This window comes from Homalodisca vitripennis, unplaced genomic scaffold (genome assembly GCF_021130785.1).
Source record: "Homalodisca vitripennis isolate AUS2020 unplaced genomic scaffold, UT_GWSS_2.1 ScUCBcl_1034;HRSCAF=4144, whole genome shotgun sequence".
Lineage (NCBI taxonomy): Eukaryota > Metazoa > Arthropoda > Insecta > Hemiptera > Cicadellidae > Homalodisca > Homalodisca vitripennis.
This window is the reverse complement of record NW_025777169.1, coordinates 55,246-73,096: the sequence shown is the minus strand read 5'-3', so window position 1 is coordinate 73,096 and position 17,851 is coordinate 55,246. Positions and strand designations below refer to the sequence as shown.

Below are 17,851 nucleotides of genomic sequence, written 5' to 3'. Positions count from 1 at the left end.
TTATTTAGTTTCAATAAACATTGAATCGCAAAAAGTACTTGCTCCGCCGGGACTCGAACCCGGATCTCTCACTTGCCGGGTGAATGTGAGATATATATATATATCCTTCTTGAAAACAAAATTCGTCGGAGTATTAAAGGATTGCACAGTCTTTTTCTTTTATTGTTGTAAGAAGCCTCTGCGCATTTTTTTATTCATACAGTGTATAATAAATTTTTTAATTCTTGTTGGCTCAATAATAGGGCGTTATAAAAAATATTTTATGGTAATAACTTGCATCTTTTTATAACAATATATAAAGATGGTATTTAACATTCAAAAATGTTAAATAACAAGAAGATGGAACTTAGTAAACAGAAAGAAATTTATAAGTCCAGCTTTTACTGGGACATTAGTTAAAACACAGTATATTTATAAAATATATATATTTATATTACTACAACAGAATGTGATTTTTAACAGAATTTGTTCCTTACCTACTAAGCATAACATTATTTAAATAAATCTTACAATAAAAACTGTTTATAAATTCTGAAACTTAAAAACTTAAATTTCTCTAAACAAATTATAACAATCGTCTTTGGATTTTTTTTAAGTACATATTTAAGAAATTCCAAAAACTTAACTCGGTTTGAGAATAAATTGTAAATATTACCCTGCTTCTTGGTAATTTCAAATAATCTCACTTTTAATGCGTACATACTGTGCATCTCACACCACCGTATTTGGTTTAGTCATAGATTAGAACCTGTAAAAGCTGTCATTGACTGGCTCTTGCGTCATTGACTGTCGCCGGAAGTGTCACCTCTGTACCATCCAAGTCCTTTGATAATCTGATTTGACAGCCAAGTCTGGACCTGAGGGAATATTTGGGTAAAAATATGTTGTTACTATTATAAATATAAGACAATCAAGGAACAATATGATGAAAGGGGAAGGGTGGGAGGGAACAGAGGAGAAAGATAGAAGGGATGTAGTCCTAGTTTATACAATAGTAAATATTATATACAACAAAGCAAAATTTAAAAAAAAGAAAGTAATATTGATCAATAAGTACTACAAAGATTGTTAGTAAGATTCCTTCACTACAACATTTAGGGTGTAAAAAATTAATTTTCCAAACTGGAGTTGTTTTTAAACAAATTGCACTTTTGCTGTTCAAGTGATACGTCTCAATGAGCACAACATTAATAGACCTAAACAAAATAAATAGTTTTTAAATTAGCTGATGGATTTTTTATGGATGATTCTAAAGGAGGGTCTTGTATTCTACCCAAAACTAATTTAGATATAATTCATAGATCTGATCTTTCCATCTTAAATGAACAATTTGTTTTTGAGGAATCCTTTATTGAAATCAGACCATTTCAATTGTGTACTTGGTTCATAATGGGAACTAAGTAATTGTCATTGAGAAATTTTTTTGCTTTGTATGAACGAATCTTTACCTTTAAAAATTGTCATTTTTAAATAATAAGATAAAGCTAAAAAAATTGAATAACAAAGATTAAAGTATTCCTCATAAAGGAAACATCAATTTCATATATTAGCAAAACAAGTCAAGATTTAATTATTTATATTTAAATTTATAAAGTATGTAAAGAATTATTAAAAAGGTGTAGCTAAAGCTCATAAAATTATGGCAAATCAAGTTATGTATCCAATGCAAAAAAATAAATGGAAAGCTACATGGGCCAATGTTAAAAGAGAGCTTGATGTTCAGAGTAATAAGGATGACAAATTGTTATTAGATATAAATTAGTGACCTGAAAAACTTGTTGAACTTTTAATTTTTACTGTCATTAATAATTTATCAATTGACTTTCCAAATACAAATTTTATTTTATTTTCTAGTAATACTAGACAACTAGTATAGAAGAATAAATCGTAAGAACCCTAAAAAAATTATTAATGGTAGACTGTTATTAAACCAAACCAAAACAATGTAATGTATTTAATTACAATAATTAAATTTATTAATATTAATACAATTTATTAAATAATAATAATGTCTTGAAATGTAACATGTTTAGCCTAGTTGATTAACATACGTTTTTATGAGTGAACATATAAAAAAAGCAAACTGGAAATTTCATATTAAATAATTAGTAAAACAAACTAAGCTCTTTTAGTCTTGCAATGAAAATATTAGCAGATTCAGTATCTATATTATCTACATGTAAAATTGTATACTTTACCTATAAACAATTGATTCTGATATACGATATTGTACTTTGGGATCCATCTCCTAAATTTGAAAAAGTATTTATAGCCCAAAAGGCTGTTCAAGAGCAATTGGTTAGTGCAAACTAGAGAGATCTGCTGACCGCTATTTAAAAAATCTCAAATAATCGCATTACCATTATATATATATTTTTAAATTCTTTAACTTATTTCATAAAATCCAAACACCTTTGACTAATACAAAAATCAGCATAATCTATTTTGTTTTTGTGTTTTTTTTTTACCTTTATCGTAAAAAGAGCTTAAAATTAATAATTTTCGGAAGGTTATTAAAAAACTCTTCAGAAAAAAAGCTTATTACAGTATACATGAAATGTTGAAAGATAGTTTTTCACACTATAAATAAAACAGTAACTAATCAATTTAAAATATTTAAACATCTCAACCCATGCAATGATTCATTGTTACACCATATTATCCTTTCAGGCTTTGTAATATAAAGATGATTTTATCTTAGTTATACTTTTAGAAACTTCACCATCCAACTATTTGTATTACTTGTGTAACTGTTCAATGACAATGTGCAATCGATACTTTGAATCGATCCAAACGATTAGAGATATAATATCAAATCACTTTCATAATGTATTATTTAGCAAATTTGATATATTAAACAGAGACACAGGTAAGTAAGTGCATCCATAGAGGGTAGTTGACATATAACATGAGATTCAAATATGATGCGAGAAAAGGGTTTGGAAGAGGCAGAATAAAGTAATAAGGTTCAAATAAAATTGATTAAATTTTAAACACTAGATAAGATAACAGGAATTGCAAGATGGTAGATGCAAAGCTGAAGACAAAGAGACAGATGAGGGAAATATTTTGTATTGAAATTTCATTTTTAAATAGTGCTAGTGTTCTAGATTACAATATGATATATTGTATCCTTTATACTTGTATTTTTGAAAACAAGGATGTACTAAACATTAGTTTTTTATTTTGCTCATGATAGTATATCCTAATTGATGATCTGATCATATTGTATTTTAATAACTGGTAAGGAAATTTTCTACCTAAAGAAGATTCATAATAAAATGTTAAAATTCATTAATATATAATATTAATTATATAACATTAATATCATAAATTTTTTATTTTGCTAAAAAAAACATTCTGCTTTTAGATCACACCTTTAAACATACTGTAGATTCTGGATTATTCACATTTTAGAATTTCAAATACATTCACTTACGTATCAGTTACCCCAAATGCCAGGTCAAGCATATCGTTCTCCTCAGTATTAGGTGGATTGGGTATTTTGTCGAAAACATCCTGCTTGAGGATACAGTGACACGTCGAACAAGTCAGGGTTCCTTCACATGCACCTTCAACAGGTAAACATATATTTTAGCTTTAGTTAGAGAAAGTGATTGATAAAAATAAATCATATATATATAAATATATGTACAAGCAGTTACCTACGGCTTATGAGTGAATTATATTTCCAATGTTAATGTTGAGTTTGCCTTCTTCCCGCGATCAAGAAAAATATGTTAAACAGTGTATACTAGCTGTTACCCGCGGCTTCGCACACAATCTTTAGAAAAGTCCTTATATTACTTAGTAAAAGCAATTATGCGCGATTAGCCGCGGGTAACAGCTAGTTCGTCAGTACATTCGTAGTATTTTATAACGAAAACTCTTGATTTTCAATAAAATACCAATTACAACCAGATACCCAGTTACCCACGGTTTCGCACGCAATTTCCTGCAGAAAAATTGGGACATAGGAGGCATATTTCTTTTGAACGTCCTTTTGTTACCCTTCTGAGATAAATAGTCACTGAAAGATACTCCAAGCTCATGAACTATTTAAGATTTAAATTTTAAAACAGTCTCAATATGTACTTGTGAAATAACTGGAATTTTTCTCTAATATTCTATGATTTTTTGTATACAATTGAACTATATTAGCCCAGCGTGGACAGGAGTCAAAAGTCAAATTCATTTGCACACATACGATGTAATAAATGATGGCGCTCAATGTAATTTTGAAACGAAAATAGGCATATATTAGGTACATATTATTACAGTCTAATGATTATGAGCTCCAGATGTTAAACGAAATTGCGTATGGTTTTTATTTTAGGCTTTGCGCGTGTATCACTTCTGGATCGAATTATTTATACTCATATATCCGATGCCATTATTGAGCTTGCTTTGTTGTCTCGATCGAGAGAATATGTATGCACGGAGTTGCAAGGTAGGTTTTATAACATTCTTTATATTTGTAGCCAATATAAGATAGTAATTTTGATATCTGCATTGCTCTTCTGATCAAGCACGAGCATGGTTTATATTAGAAACATATTGCAGTTAAAGGTGAATTTTTACGTAAGATTTGAATTGTATTATCTGGATAGTAAAGTCTATGCTTAACAGTGATTGCAGAAACAGTTGAAACAAAATTTGCTGATTCCCTTAAGCTTACTTTAGGGTCATTCCATGTCAATTCAACCAGGTCATTTCACCAAACACCTCAGATTTTTATGAAACTTGGTACATTTGTTCTATATATAGAGATTAATAACACCACCAAATTTTAAATTTTTATCTCACATACTTTTTTAGTTATGGCACTTTAAAGTTTGGTCGTTTCTCTCAGTTTCCGAGCATTGGATAGTGCCCAGTAAAACGTGTATTAGGATAGAAAAAAAAATTCTCATTCACTTATTTGGCACCCAATCTTGGTGAAATTTTTTAAGGTAGGTTTATATAAGTATAAGGAAGTTAAAAAAATATATAACATAACCCTAAGCTAAGCATAAAATATTATAATAAAAAATATTTTTTTGAACTTTTTACAATTTATAAAACGGGAACATGGCTCAGCGTAAAATTAAATATCTCAAAAAGGGGAATGAGATAATCAAGAATTTTTTTCCCCCCCTAAATTATCTATATGAAATGGGCTTTAATTTAATAAAATAAAAGTTTTGTGTATTTTCTTCCTTCTATTTATTGATACCATTGAAAGTGACATTATATTACTTACGAGCAATGTGAAGTTCGCCTGGTTTCAATAAATGGGTATAGCTTGTTAAACAAGGATAAATTACATTTTTATGTTTGGAAATCATAATTCACCCTTTCACTGTACTTATTTTAAGGCTTTGAAAGTTAATGAACCATTAGCTTTTCAATTAATTTTATGCACTCTGGTGAGAATTGATATGTTCTTCCAGTCGAGGTGTGTGGAGGCTCAACCACTGCAAGGATGTGTGGAATCGGCACATCACATATATCATCTCGTTTTGGCCAGTAAAATGAGGGGGATGGTCCTGCTGGATGAAGAAATTTTACTGTAGCGTCTCCATCTTCCTTGGCAACATTTGTTATTATCCCAAAGAACCAAAGATTGTCGTATTTACAAGCAATGTAGCGTGAGGGGTACAAATCTTCATCTCTTACATTTAAGGCCAACCCTCTCCTTAAATTGTACGTTAGGCTAGGATGTTCATCAGTACTAATTCGCCTTGCTTCTAATGTTCCTGAAGAGTCCAAGGGTCTAAAGTTGTGAAAACTTCTGGTACCTGGAAGAGTATTAAGGTTTTCAAAACGTGTTTCAAGCTGTCGGCGAACATCATCTGCTGATTCTTTTGAAATGAAATGGAAATTTTATTTTGGATATGTTTGATTTACAAAACTCGTAAAAGGTAGCTGCTGTTAGTATTTGATCTTGAAGAGGCCTTTGAAGACTTGCTTTTCTCGCCAACCTTTTAACAGTTCCCCCAATACCGTCACATTCAGTTTTGCCGTGGCTTGTAGCAAAGAAAGACCATTGGCCTTTAATTTTGAAGTCTTTTTCATGAAGTGAAAGGTTCATGAAGTTGTATTTGTTCTTGTACTGTCCGGCGCAACCGTCACTGTAATAGTGAACATCCGTGACATTGGGATAATTTTCCTTGACATACTCTAACAGGGTTTCTTGTATTTTATAAACCATACAAACATCATGATTTAAGTCATCGGAGATTACACAATGTGATGAGACTATTTTTTCCTCGTCAACACACATGTTAATAATTACTGGATGAACAGTACAGGAGTCTGAGGTCCAATGATAACCCTGCACCTCATCTTGAATCACAAATGAGAAATTCTCACTAAAGTCCATTGATATAATGGCTTTCGTTTGGCGCACAGTTATCCTTTAAGCTTTTAAAATAGCTGGACTGGCTTTTTGCAATATAAGAATGAGGGATCAGTTTTTCTATTTTTGTTGCCAACTCGTCAACAAATTCATCAATAGTTGAAGTTTGTGTTATCATCTGTGTCCTGTCTGTAGCTACCCACTGTTTGAATTCTATTCCATCATCTTCTTCATAGTTTTCAAACTTTGCTTGTAAGAATGTTGTCAGATTGTCTTTTGAGGGACATGTTTCACATCGCCTTAACATGCAGTTTTGAGTTGGATTTTCACATAAAAGAAGATTTTGTAGATCTTTGTGACTCTCTTCCAGTTGTGCTGCATGTATTAAGAGCAACACATTTTGATGAATAGTACACACACACAAACAGAGTGTGTTCCACTAGCACCAGCCAGAACACACCATTTGGGACGAAGAGTACAAAACTTGGAGAACCCTATTTTTATGTCAGGATGTTCCCTTTTGAAGTTTGCAAATATTTCATTGAGGTTACTTAAAATTAATCTTTTCTTCTCATATTTTTTTCTTTCCCAGGCTTACTACATCTTTCATACCTGGCAAAACTCTTGATTGCTCGTCGCTTTGATAAAAATTTGTGACCAACTCCACAACTTCAGGACTGAGTTTCTTTCCTCTTCTTGGTTCAGGTTCAGCCAAAAGTCCTTTTTCTTTGTACAATTTTTGTGCCTGTCTAGCAGAATAATCAGACACTTCAAAGGCATCTTTGATTTTTGTTCTCGACCAATTCAGTGATGCTGGAATCGTTAATAGTTGTATTTTCTTTTTTGATGAAAGTTTATTTACTTCACTTTTTATATTCTCAACAAGCAGGTCCATTTCATCTGCTTTTTGTTCAGCTGTTTTTTGCAATTTAGGTATTTTTGGTGGCAACTGAACATCTAAAACTGTTTCAATTTTCTTTTTTACATTTTGATGCAGTTTTTCTAATTTATTTTGTGCATAACCAATTTTGGAGTTTTCATTCAACGCATGTAATTTAAGAGGTGAACAACCAATATCCGTTAAAGAGGAATTTAGAGAATCAATAGCCTCTTCTTTTTGTAACTGAGTTTTCAGTTTCAGTCGGCAGTGTAAAAAGATCATCATCATGTGATTCTTCTTCACAGTCATTTGGAGTAGAGAATATATTTTTAGAGCAATTGGTGCACAACTTTTCCCCTGGTTTTACCTTTAAACCTTTTGTGATACAGGCCTGACTTTGCTGAATACTTACAACTCTTAAGCCATTTTTAATGGGTTTCTTATGTTTTTTAAAAGGATCACAACAGACTTTTTGGAGGAATTCGTACTTGGTCAAAAATAAACTCTTATGATGCAAACAAATGTTAATTATTTCCTTATCATCTAATTCACTTCTTATTTTAATCAAGTTGAGATTTTCTTCAGACAAATCACTAACATTTTCTAGCCCTTTTTTTGTAACATAAGTTAATTTGTGGCATTCTGTCAGTTTTAATAGCCCTATACTACACTTATTGTCCATTTCTAATTGATTTAAAAGCAGGTTAAATTTCTCTTCTTTACAAATGCATCATAAAACAACGAAAATTTCAAAAATTAAGTTCAAAAATTTGATCTATACAAGTATATGGAATATCATTAATCTTTGTATTAATATTAGGTTTTTTAAAGATTGGCACCTTAGTTAAAACTCAATTCAACACTCAGACACACACACTAACACAATATCATAAATCCAAAGAAAGGTAAACACCACTTTATAACCACCACAGCTTATAACACTGTTACCTCTTGGGACACTAGTAACAGACTGGCTCATAACTGTCAGATACACTGCCTAGAAAAGCAGCCTGTCATGACATGAAAACCTCGTGTTGCAACTTGCCCAGATTAGGAGGTAGAATATCTGCCTGTTTATTTCTGTAGTCTAATCTATTTAAACATGAATGTTGACATTGAACTTAGGTACAGTACTGTGTTAAACTAAGCTTCTATATAAATATTATAATAATTATAATGTTTATATAGAACATTATAATTATTAAAATGTTAAATTAAAATTATTAAAAATTTTATTTAATTTTCATTAACAATCTGTAGCCATTGAGACTGGTACAACCTCGCTTTGATTGTAATTAATATATTGTAACTTGCAATGGCCTTAGTTAATAGAAGGAAGAAAATACACAAAACTTTTATTTTATTAAATTAAAGCCCACTTCATATAGATAATTTAGGGGGGAAAAAATTCTTGATTATCTCATTCCCTTTTTGAGATATTTAATTTTACGCTGAGCCATGTTCCCGTTTTTTAAATTGTAAAAAGTTCAAAAAATATTTTTTTTATAATATTTTATGCTTAGCTTAGGGTTATGTTATATATTTTTTTAACTTCCTTATACTTATATAAACCTACCTTGAAAATTTCACCACCAAGATTGGGTGCCAAATAAGTGAATGAGAATTTTTTTTTCTATCCTAATACACGTTTTACTGGGCACTATCCAAGGCTCGGAAATTGAGAAACGACCAAACTTTAAAGTGCCATAACTAAAAAAGTATGTGAGATAAAAATTTAAAATTTGGTGGTGTTATTAATCTCTATATATAGAACAAATGTACCAAGTTTCATAAAAATCTGAGGTGTTTGGTGAAAAAATTATTTTTTTCTGGTTGAATTGATGTGGAATGACCCTTTATGCTTTCAAACTATAAATGTAAAGGAATTTAAAATCGTAATTAAATGATATAAACATATTTGCTTGTCGCATTATATATGTTTACAAAGAACAGCTGATTAAATTTGAACAGGCTCTTTCACTTAATAACATATGTTTGCTGCAATGCATTTCTTACGGGTATTTCCGTAACTTTTAGAGACCAGTGGGGCGGAATCCTGAATCGGGAACTGGATAAAAAGTATCCTATGTCCTTCTCCCAGTCCTTAGCTACCTCCCTACCAATTTTCAGCCAAATCGGTTCAGCCGTTCTTGAGTTATAAATAGTGTAACTAACACGACTTTTTTTTTATATATAGATTTATGGTAATTGTAATTCACTTTGATGTCTTTTTTTGCGTTTGTGTCATTGCTGAGTTTGCCTCTTTTCTGATCAAGAAAATGTTTATACATACACAGCTCTGAGGACCCTACTTTTGTCAAAAGACAAGTAATTTAGGTTTCATAACAGTCTTTTAAAAGTGAAGGTTAGACAGCATTGTCTCATATCTGCACTGCTAGCAGTTACCCGCTTCTTAGCACGCAGTTTAGTAGGAGTTGCACATGTATGTCCATTGCTGGTGCAAGTGAATTATATTTCCGACGCCAATGTTGAATTTGTCTTGTTGCCACGGTCCGGAAAATACGTCAAAAGAGTTTATATTTATGGCCATTCTAATTTACTTTGTTAGATAATAACATTATTTGATAAAAATGTAGAGCTAAAAGTATATTAACAATAACACTTCGCATTTGTTTCTTTATACATGGAAAAATATAGCTAATATTTTAGAACATTTAGAGCTGGAATTAGTTCAAAAGCACAGTGAACTTTCATCTAGTAGTCTTGCCGACTGCTTCAAAGAGAGTGTTCAGTGTCAAATTCTGACTATCTTATGTTTTGGGGAATTTTGTAAGATAGATAAGTAATTTACTTAATCGCAGAAATCTAAAACACAGTTAAAAAAATTTGTAATCACTATAAATGTAAACAAGTTGAAAATAGTAAATAATGGAATAGTTGATTACATTAGAAATACTCTTTTAATTAATTAACTTTAGAGACCAAGGTGGGATTTTGTCGCTACTTTAAAGACCAATGGTGTGTAGCCCGGAGGGATTTTCCAAATAAGAAAAGGCCTTTATTCATCCCAGGGAGCCTAAGAATGTCCATGTCAAATTTCAGCGCAATCGGTTTGAATAGTTTATGTGTGAAAGCAAAACAAACAAAGGCATTTTCACATTTATTATATTATTAGGATTGGTTTATATAGATACAGTTTTGAGTAATTGTAACAAAAATAAAATCATCAATATGTAAGGTATGACAAAAAATCAGATTAATTTTAAAAACACAATAATTTAAGTAACGTTTAATAAATAATGAAAATTACTCCATGATGGTCATTACTGCTCATATTTATAAATTGAATTATGGACAATTTTAAATTTTTTTGTAGGCAGAGGTGTCCTGCGAACCACCACAAAATTATAAAAATACCTTTATTATAAAGTGGTCTAACACTCAAGCTTTAAGTTCAACCTGAAATTTATTTTAAAGAAAAATATACATATTAACTTAGCGTCTTCAAATAGTGTTTGGCTATTTAATATATGTCACTATCTCATAATTGCAGTTTATAATGTGCAGCCACTTTGAAAATTTTTATTTTCTAAATTTAATTTGTAACTGCTTAAATTAGTAAATCTAAACCATTCTTGAATCCAACTGAAGACAACAAAAAAATTTCATTAAAATCCATCGAACCCTTTAGGAGGTGTTCAGTGACACACAGGCACACAAGAATTTAATATATATAAAGATATAATTGTCATTAATCATGTTCTGTGCAAATGGTTCTTACCAAATCCATCGAAGTCCAAATCATTATTGACAACTAAATCCAAAAGACTCTCTCCTTCTTTGCCTTTGGTTGTTATGCGGTCTCCATTTGCCTTAATGAACGTTATTGTATATCTGCAATTAATAAAAAGCAATGATAAAAATAATACAATAGTAAAGTTTGCAAATAAAGGTCACTGAAAGTGATTATTGACACTCAAAATATACAACTCTACATCGCTTAGTAGCCAAAGTGTTAACATTGTATACTATAGCTAGTAGTATTAATATAACTCATTGAGCACCAGAGGTCACAGTAACAGTAATTAGTGACACTCCCAATATACAACTCTGCATCGCTTGGTAGCCAAGTGTTAACACTTTTAACCGTATCACCAGTCTGTGAGACCGAGGGGAATTTCGTTCGGTTGCCCCCTCTACGCTCAGTAGCTGTCAACCGGTCTCTCCTGAGCCGTTTTTGATTGGTTTTAGTTTGTCTAGGGCGTTTGACCTTGAATCAGTCCAGTTATTTTTGTGAGCGCTACGGTCTACTGTACCGGACGATACGGTTACTGTAACTATTCTACCGGTCTGTCATACCGGGTGATACGGTTAAAGTGTGAATAGTTATTACGTGTTTGTATATATTAGTTTTTTACGTTTTATTATAACTTTTTATAATCATGAGTGACTGAAATTTTAAGAGTGAACGATGGAAGATTTAACGAGCGACTTTTACAACTCCTTCATAACGTTATAACTATGACATAAGGGGATGATAGTGACGATGAACCTGTTGACGATTCGGATGAAGATCCAAATCTATGTAATGTCTGATAACGAACTAGATTAAAGTGAAAGTGATGATAGTTTTGCTGTTGATGAACCCCAACTGGAAGATGAAGATGACATCCACTATAGTGTCGAAAATTATTTGGTTCAGGAATCTGAAGTTGATTTTATTTTGGAGAAAGATGATAGCGTATGGTGCAGAAAGGAGCCACCCAAGCAGCGCAGAACACCTCAACATAACATTTTGAGGGGACCATTACCCGGGCCTACTGCAAGAGCAAGAGCCTTAGGTAATAAATCCACTCATTACAAGATTTGAATTCATAAAACGTCTGACCTTAAAACTTATAAAGCCTCACATGACAAGACGCCTAGAAATTCAAAATTTGCCAAGAGACATTAGACGCGTCATCACGGAGTACATTGGAGAAACAGAAGCTGCAAATCCTAATGAATGTGTTCCTAGTGACAAACTGGAAAAACGGAAGACATCTTCCAAGTGCCCAGCTGCTAAGGAAATAAAAACCAATTACAAATGTATTGTATCAAATGCAGACAACCCATCTGTTTGGAGTGCAGCAGAAAGTTGTACATTTCGTGTGTTCAGAATATCTAAAATCTGTGGATACTTTTTTTGTATGTACTTATGCCTTTTTGTAAGTTTTAATTGTTTTGGTAAAAATGTATGTGTATTTCTGATACTTGTAAATACAGGTTTATACTGTAAGATTATACTATACCAGTATTCTAGAATATTATTTTCCATCCTAAATTCTCCAAATTATTAAATTTTATAAGTTTTTGCAATTATAAAAAATTTAAAAAATATTAATAATTGTAAATATATTTTGTGTTTAAATCTGAACTAAAAAACAAGAATAGCCCAAAAACAGCAAAAAAACTCCCTCAGGTCTGTGAGACCGGTTGATACTGTAAGTGATTGTAATTTCATGATACCGTAAAAGTGTTAACATTGTATACTATAGCTAGTAGTATTAATATAACGCATTCAGCACCAGAGGTCACAGTAACAGTAATTAGTGACACTCTCAATATACAACTCTGCATTGCTTGGTAGCCAAGTGTTAACATTGTATACTCTAGCTAGTAGTATTAATATAACTCATTCAACACCAGAGGTCACAGTAACAGTAATTAGTGACACTCTCAATATACAACTCTGCATTGCTTGGTAGCCAAGTGTTAACATTGTATACTATAGCTAGTAGTATTAATATAACTCATTCAGCACCAGAGGTCACAGTAACAGTAATTAGTGACACTCTCAATATACAACTCTGCATCACTTGGTAGCCAAATTGTTAACATTGTATACTATAGCTAGTAGTATTAATATAACTCATTCAGCACCAGAGGTCACAGTAACGGTAATTAGTGACACTCCCAATATACAACTCTGAATCGCTTGGTAGCCAAATTGTTAACGTTGTATACTATAGCTAGTAGTATTAAAATAACTCATTCAGCACCAGAGGTCACAGTAACAGTAATAAGTGACACTCCCAATATACAACTCTGAATCGCTTGGTAGCCAAATTGTTAACATTGTATACTATAGCTAGTAGTATTAATATAACTCATTCAGCACCACAGGTCACAGTAACGGTAATTAGTGATACTCTCAATATACAACTCTGCATCGCTTGGTAGCCAAAGTGTTAACATTGTATACTATAGCTAGTAGTATTAATATAACTCATTCAGCACCAGAGGTCACAGTAACGGTAATTAGTGACACTCCCAATATACAACTCTGAATCGCTTGGTAGCCAAATTGTTAACGTTGTATACTATAGCTAGTAGTATTAAAATAACTCATTCAGCACCAGAGGTCACAGTAACAGTAATAAGTGACACTCCCAATATACAACTCTGAATCGCTTGGTAGCCAAATTGTTAACATTGTATACTATAGCTAGTAGTATTAATATAACTCATTCAGCACCAGAGGTCACAGTAACAGTAATTAGTGACACTCCCAATATACAACTCTGCATCGCTTGGTAGCCAAGTGTTAACATTGTATACTATTTGCTAGTAGTATTAATATAACTCATTCAGCACCACAGGTCACAGTAACGGTAATTAGTGATACTCTCAATATACAACTCTGCATCGCTTGGTAGCCAAAGTGTTAACATTGTATACTATAGCTAGTAGTATTAATATAACTCATTCAGCACCAGAGGTCACAGTAACGGTAATTAGTGACACTCCCAATACACAACTCTGAATCGCTTGATAGCCAAAGTGTTAACATTGTATACTATAGCTAGTAGTATTAATATAACTCATACGGCACCAGACGTCACAGTAAAAGAAATTTGCGACAACGTCTGATCAGTAAAATTGTCAGTCTACATTCATTATTTTTGTAGTTCAATTACAATAAAACCCTGGTTAACCGAAAATCAGTCATTTCGGATTACCAATTAATCGGTTAAACTAATTACACTTAAAAATAACCTATCAGAATGAATCCGTTTTAGTAGGGAAAATTAATTCAATACAAACGATTTCTGAAATTATACTTAGGGAACGGTGTAGGAACGGGGGAGATGACCAATAACAGAGATGTATAAGTCGGCCAGCACGGCTGTGACCACTGGGGTGCCTTGGTAGCGCAGTGGTAGTTGGTGAGGGAGTGGAATTGCGAATCATCACATTGTTTGCCCAGTCGGTTATGTCAGCGATCACGCAAGTACAATGTTCTTGCCTTCCGAGAGGTGAAGGATTGGTACAATGTTCTACTGTTGAATAGTAACTATTTTCTATTTTGTCATTTATATACACATTATCATTTATGGAACCGTTTCGGTTGACTCGGATTCGGTTAACAGGAGTTTTACTGTAGCTGAAAATTGCAAGCATAATAATTATATAAAAGGTAAAAAGTAACAAGAACATTGATTCTAAAAAAAATATTTATTAAAAATAATTACAAAAACATAACTCTCTACACCAATAATACATACATAGTGGAAGGGAGGACTTTTTAGTCCTAACTTCGCCTCTATAAAGGCATTTTCATTTCTTACAATGCCTTTTACAACTTTTGTAGTTTTGAATTACTTATGACTGTAAACTAAATTGTTAAAAATAACTATGATAGGTTGAGTGTAATTTAGGCCACAATCAAAATATCTTAAACAATCGTAACATCTAGTCACTATAACGAACAACTAGTTATTAATATACAACGTGTTGTACAAGAAAGGGAAATCTCCAAATACAGATTAATTTTGAGAAGTTGTTGGGAAAATTAGATTTATTTATTGCTTAATATCATTGATAATCATGTTGACCATTTAAAGATCACCATGTAAACAAAAACTTTCTGCAACTTACTGGTCACATCTCATCTATTTTTACAATAGATCTATCTTTTTATTTTTTACAATACAATTAATAATTTTTAAACTGTTTGAAGGCTTGAATGACCATTTTACTTGTTACCATAATTACATTACCTTCACAACTGTTGTAATTTAAATACATCTGAAGGTCTTCTTGATAATATAATACTTCGTTATTGTAAGACTTAACAAACTACTAAACAACTAAAATCGATTCTATTAACAAAACCCTTCTTATTTATTGCACTTGGTATTTTACACAATTTATCTCGTTTCTTCAAACCATTGTGAAGTTATTAAAAGTTAATGGCATTGGCCTACCAAATCAACTGGAGAGATTTGTGTTGTTCGTCCAGGAACACCATGTATAAATATTTGTTTCACTGAACGATGGAAAATGTCCGGAAAAATCCTTTTTCCCTTCACAATGCTTCCATTGTCAAAAATAAACTTCAAACAAAGAATAACACACTCTAACATTAAACAATCTGAATCTAAATTAAAAGAAACTTATTTTAACTGTGAACTCTTATAATTAATAAAACACCATACTTGAAGCCATAAATTTGATAACACAATAAGAACAATATTTTGAATCTGCTAATATAATCTACTAATCACAATTCAAAACATGTGATCCATTAGAGAGATTCATAAATTTATAATACATACTGAACTTTATATACATTAAGTTTATTTAAATGTAGATGTTTCTACCTTATTATATGTACACTATATATTATTATTATTATATGAAAATACTAAAAAAGTGCAAAATTTAACTGACATGCATTTAAAAAATTTCAAACTGCACGTTTTTGTACATTTTTTAAAACCACAAAAATGAAAATTTGTAAGTATTGTGTAATACAATACTAATTACCCGTGGTTAGTGAGATGTAAGTTGACCTTAGAAAAACTAAGTATAGTCACACTGGGTTACCTGACAAAACAAAACGGCAATACATCCACAATTAATTGTATTAAATTTTCAAATGCAGCATGCAGTCCTTCTTTTTCTTGCCGTGAACTTACGGATGGCATCACCCATACTGATTGCCTTAGTCAGTTGAGCCTCTACTCTACAAAACCCGATGTTTTAAAAACCTTATTGTGTCATTGTAGACCACATCACAATCACTCTCTTTCTAAACTTAAAAGCAATATTTCCATACTTGCAATAGTTACAGGAATATTTTTTAAACACTAGCACAGCAATAACAATTTTCCCTTTTTTTGATAGCAAAAAGTGGCTGCTTTTTTAGAAAAGAACTTGGAGAATTTTCCAAAGTTTATAGTACATACAAACCTAAGGTTTTGAATTAAATGTTGTAATTTACTAATTCATCTTTTAGATCATCCTGATATTTTAGAACTGTCAGTAGATTTTACTTTTTGTCTTCTTCAGTCATCACCTGGACATGAACAGGACTAAGAAAATCTAATAAATGTTTTAAGTGATTAAAACCTCAAAATTAGGACTTCAATCTAAATATGATAGACATTTCTTTTAAACAACGTTATTGCATCGATATATCAAGTGTTTTCGTCAGTAAAATCTTCAACAACCATCCTTTTACATTTTTCACCTTTTTAGATTATTTGGTTAAGCCAAACAATATTTTCAAGTGTATACAGTTAACTGTAAAACCACTCTACTACAAATAACCAGGTTAAATTACCCCCCTCCCCATCGGCGCACCCCTGCTCATTTGCCAACCTTTAGGTAAAAATGCCATTAGCTATTATTTCAATCTTATGTTTCTACTTTAAACTAATTTTATTTAGTTATTTCATATATATATATATATATATATATATATATATATATATATATGAAACAAAACTATATATATATATATAGTTTTGTTTTTAATAAATTTTAATTCAAAAGTTCAAAAAATAGTAACATTGAATAAATTACGGTTCATATTAATTAAGTTTTAATTTGCTATTAAAGGAAAATGTATTTTAAGTTTTTTATTCAACTATTGCCACTACAAATTAATTTTTTGCTAAAGACAAGTTTGTTTTAAAAGAGCAGCTAAGCAATACTGATTTTTGCAATAGTCTACAACATTAATTAAGCACATACATTTAAACCCATTATTTGATCACTTTATTCTGGTGCAATGATAACTTCATAACTAAGTTTAAACATTAATAAGAACCACACACCAACACCATATGCTAATCCACTTTTAACCTCATTCTAAGCTATCTCTAGGAAAGAAGAGATTCTCATTTGTGTCGCTCTTGTCTCGTGACCAAAGACAAACATGTTTGTCTTCGGTTTACAGAAACTGGCAATGTAGTGTTGCATGTCCAGATAGGATATGCTTATATTTCACCATATGTTTATGTCCGTTATCGTTTAAGTAAGACAGCATACCGGTCACCCAGCTATAAATAGGCATTACCTTTTCACTGACCACGTCAGTAGTTGTGCCACGAGCCTAAATTGTCTTGTTCTCCTCAGAAACGTATCAATACGTTAAATGAATGTCATAACTAAACTCTCAAACATTATGGCCACAAGTGCAATGTGTTATTTGTGTCACAAGGTGTCAAACACGTTTACACTGTTTTGTATGTTATATTTGATAAAAATACATAGCCTAGACAGTTCTTTATTTATCATTAAATCCTTACTTTTGAAGATGTAAAAAATAGTAGAACTATATTGTAATTTGAAAAAAGTATAAACATAATTTAGTTTGACTTTTGGTTTCAGTAGTTTTA

At 31.4% G+C, this 17,851-nt stretch overlaps 1 protein-coding gene across 1 annotated transcript; it reads right to left on the bottom strand.

Moving 5' to 3' along the window:
- Positions 1–408: 408 nt before the first annotated feature.
- LOC124371181 (adrenodoxin-like protein 2, mitochondrial) lies at positions 409–11,113 on the bottom strand (the record flags this gene model as incomplete). The annotated part of the gene is made up of 3 exons (XM_046829496.1): positions 409–857; positions 3,440–3,572; positions 10,963–11,113. Coding segments are annotated over 3 exons (381 nt in total), but the record flags the coding sequence as incomplete, so codon positions are not given.
- Positions 11,114–17,851: the final 6,738 nt, after the last annotated feature.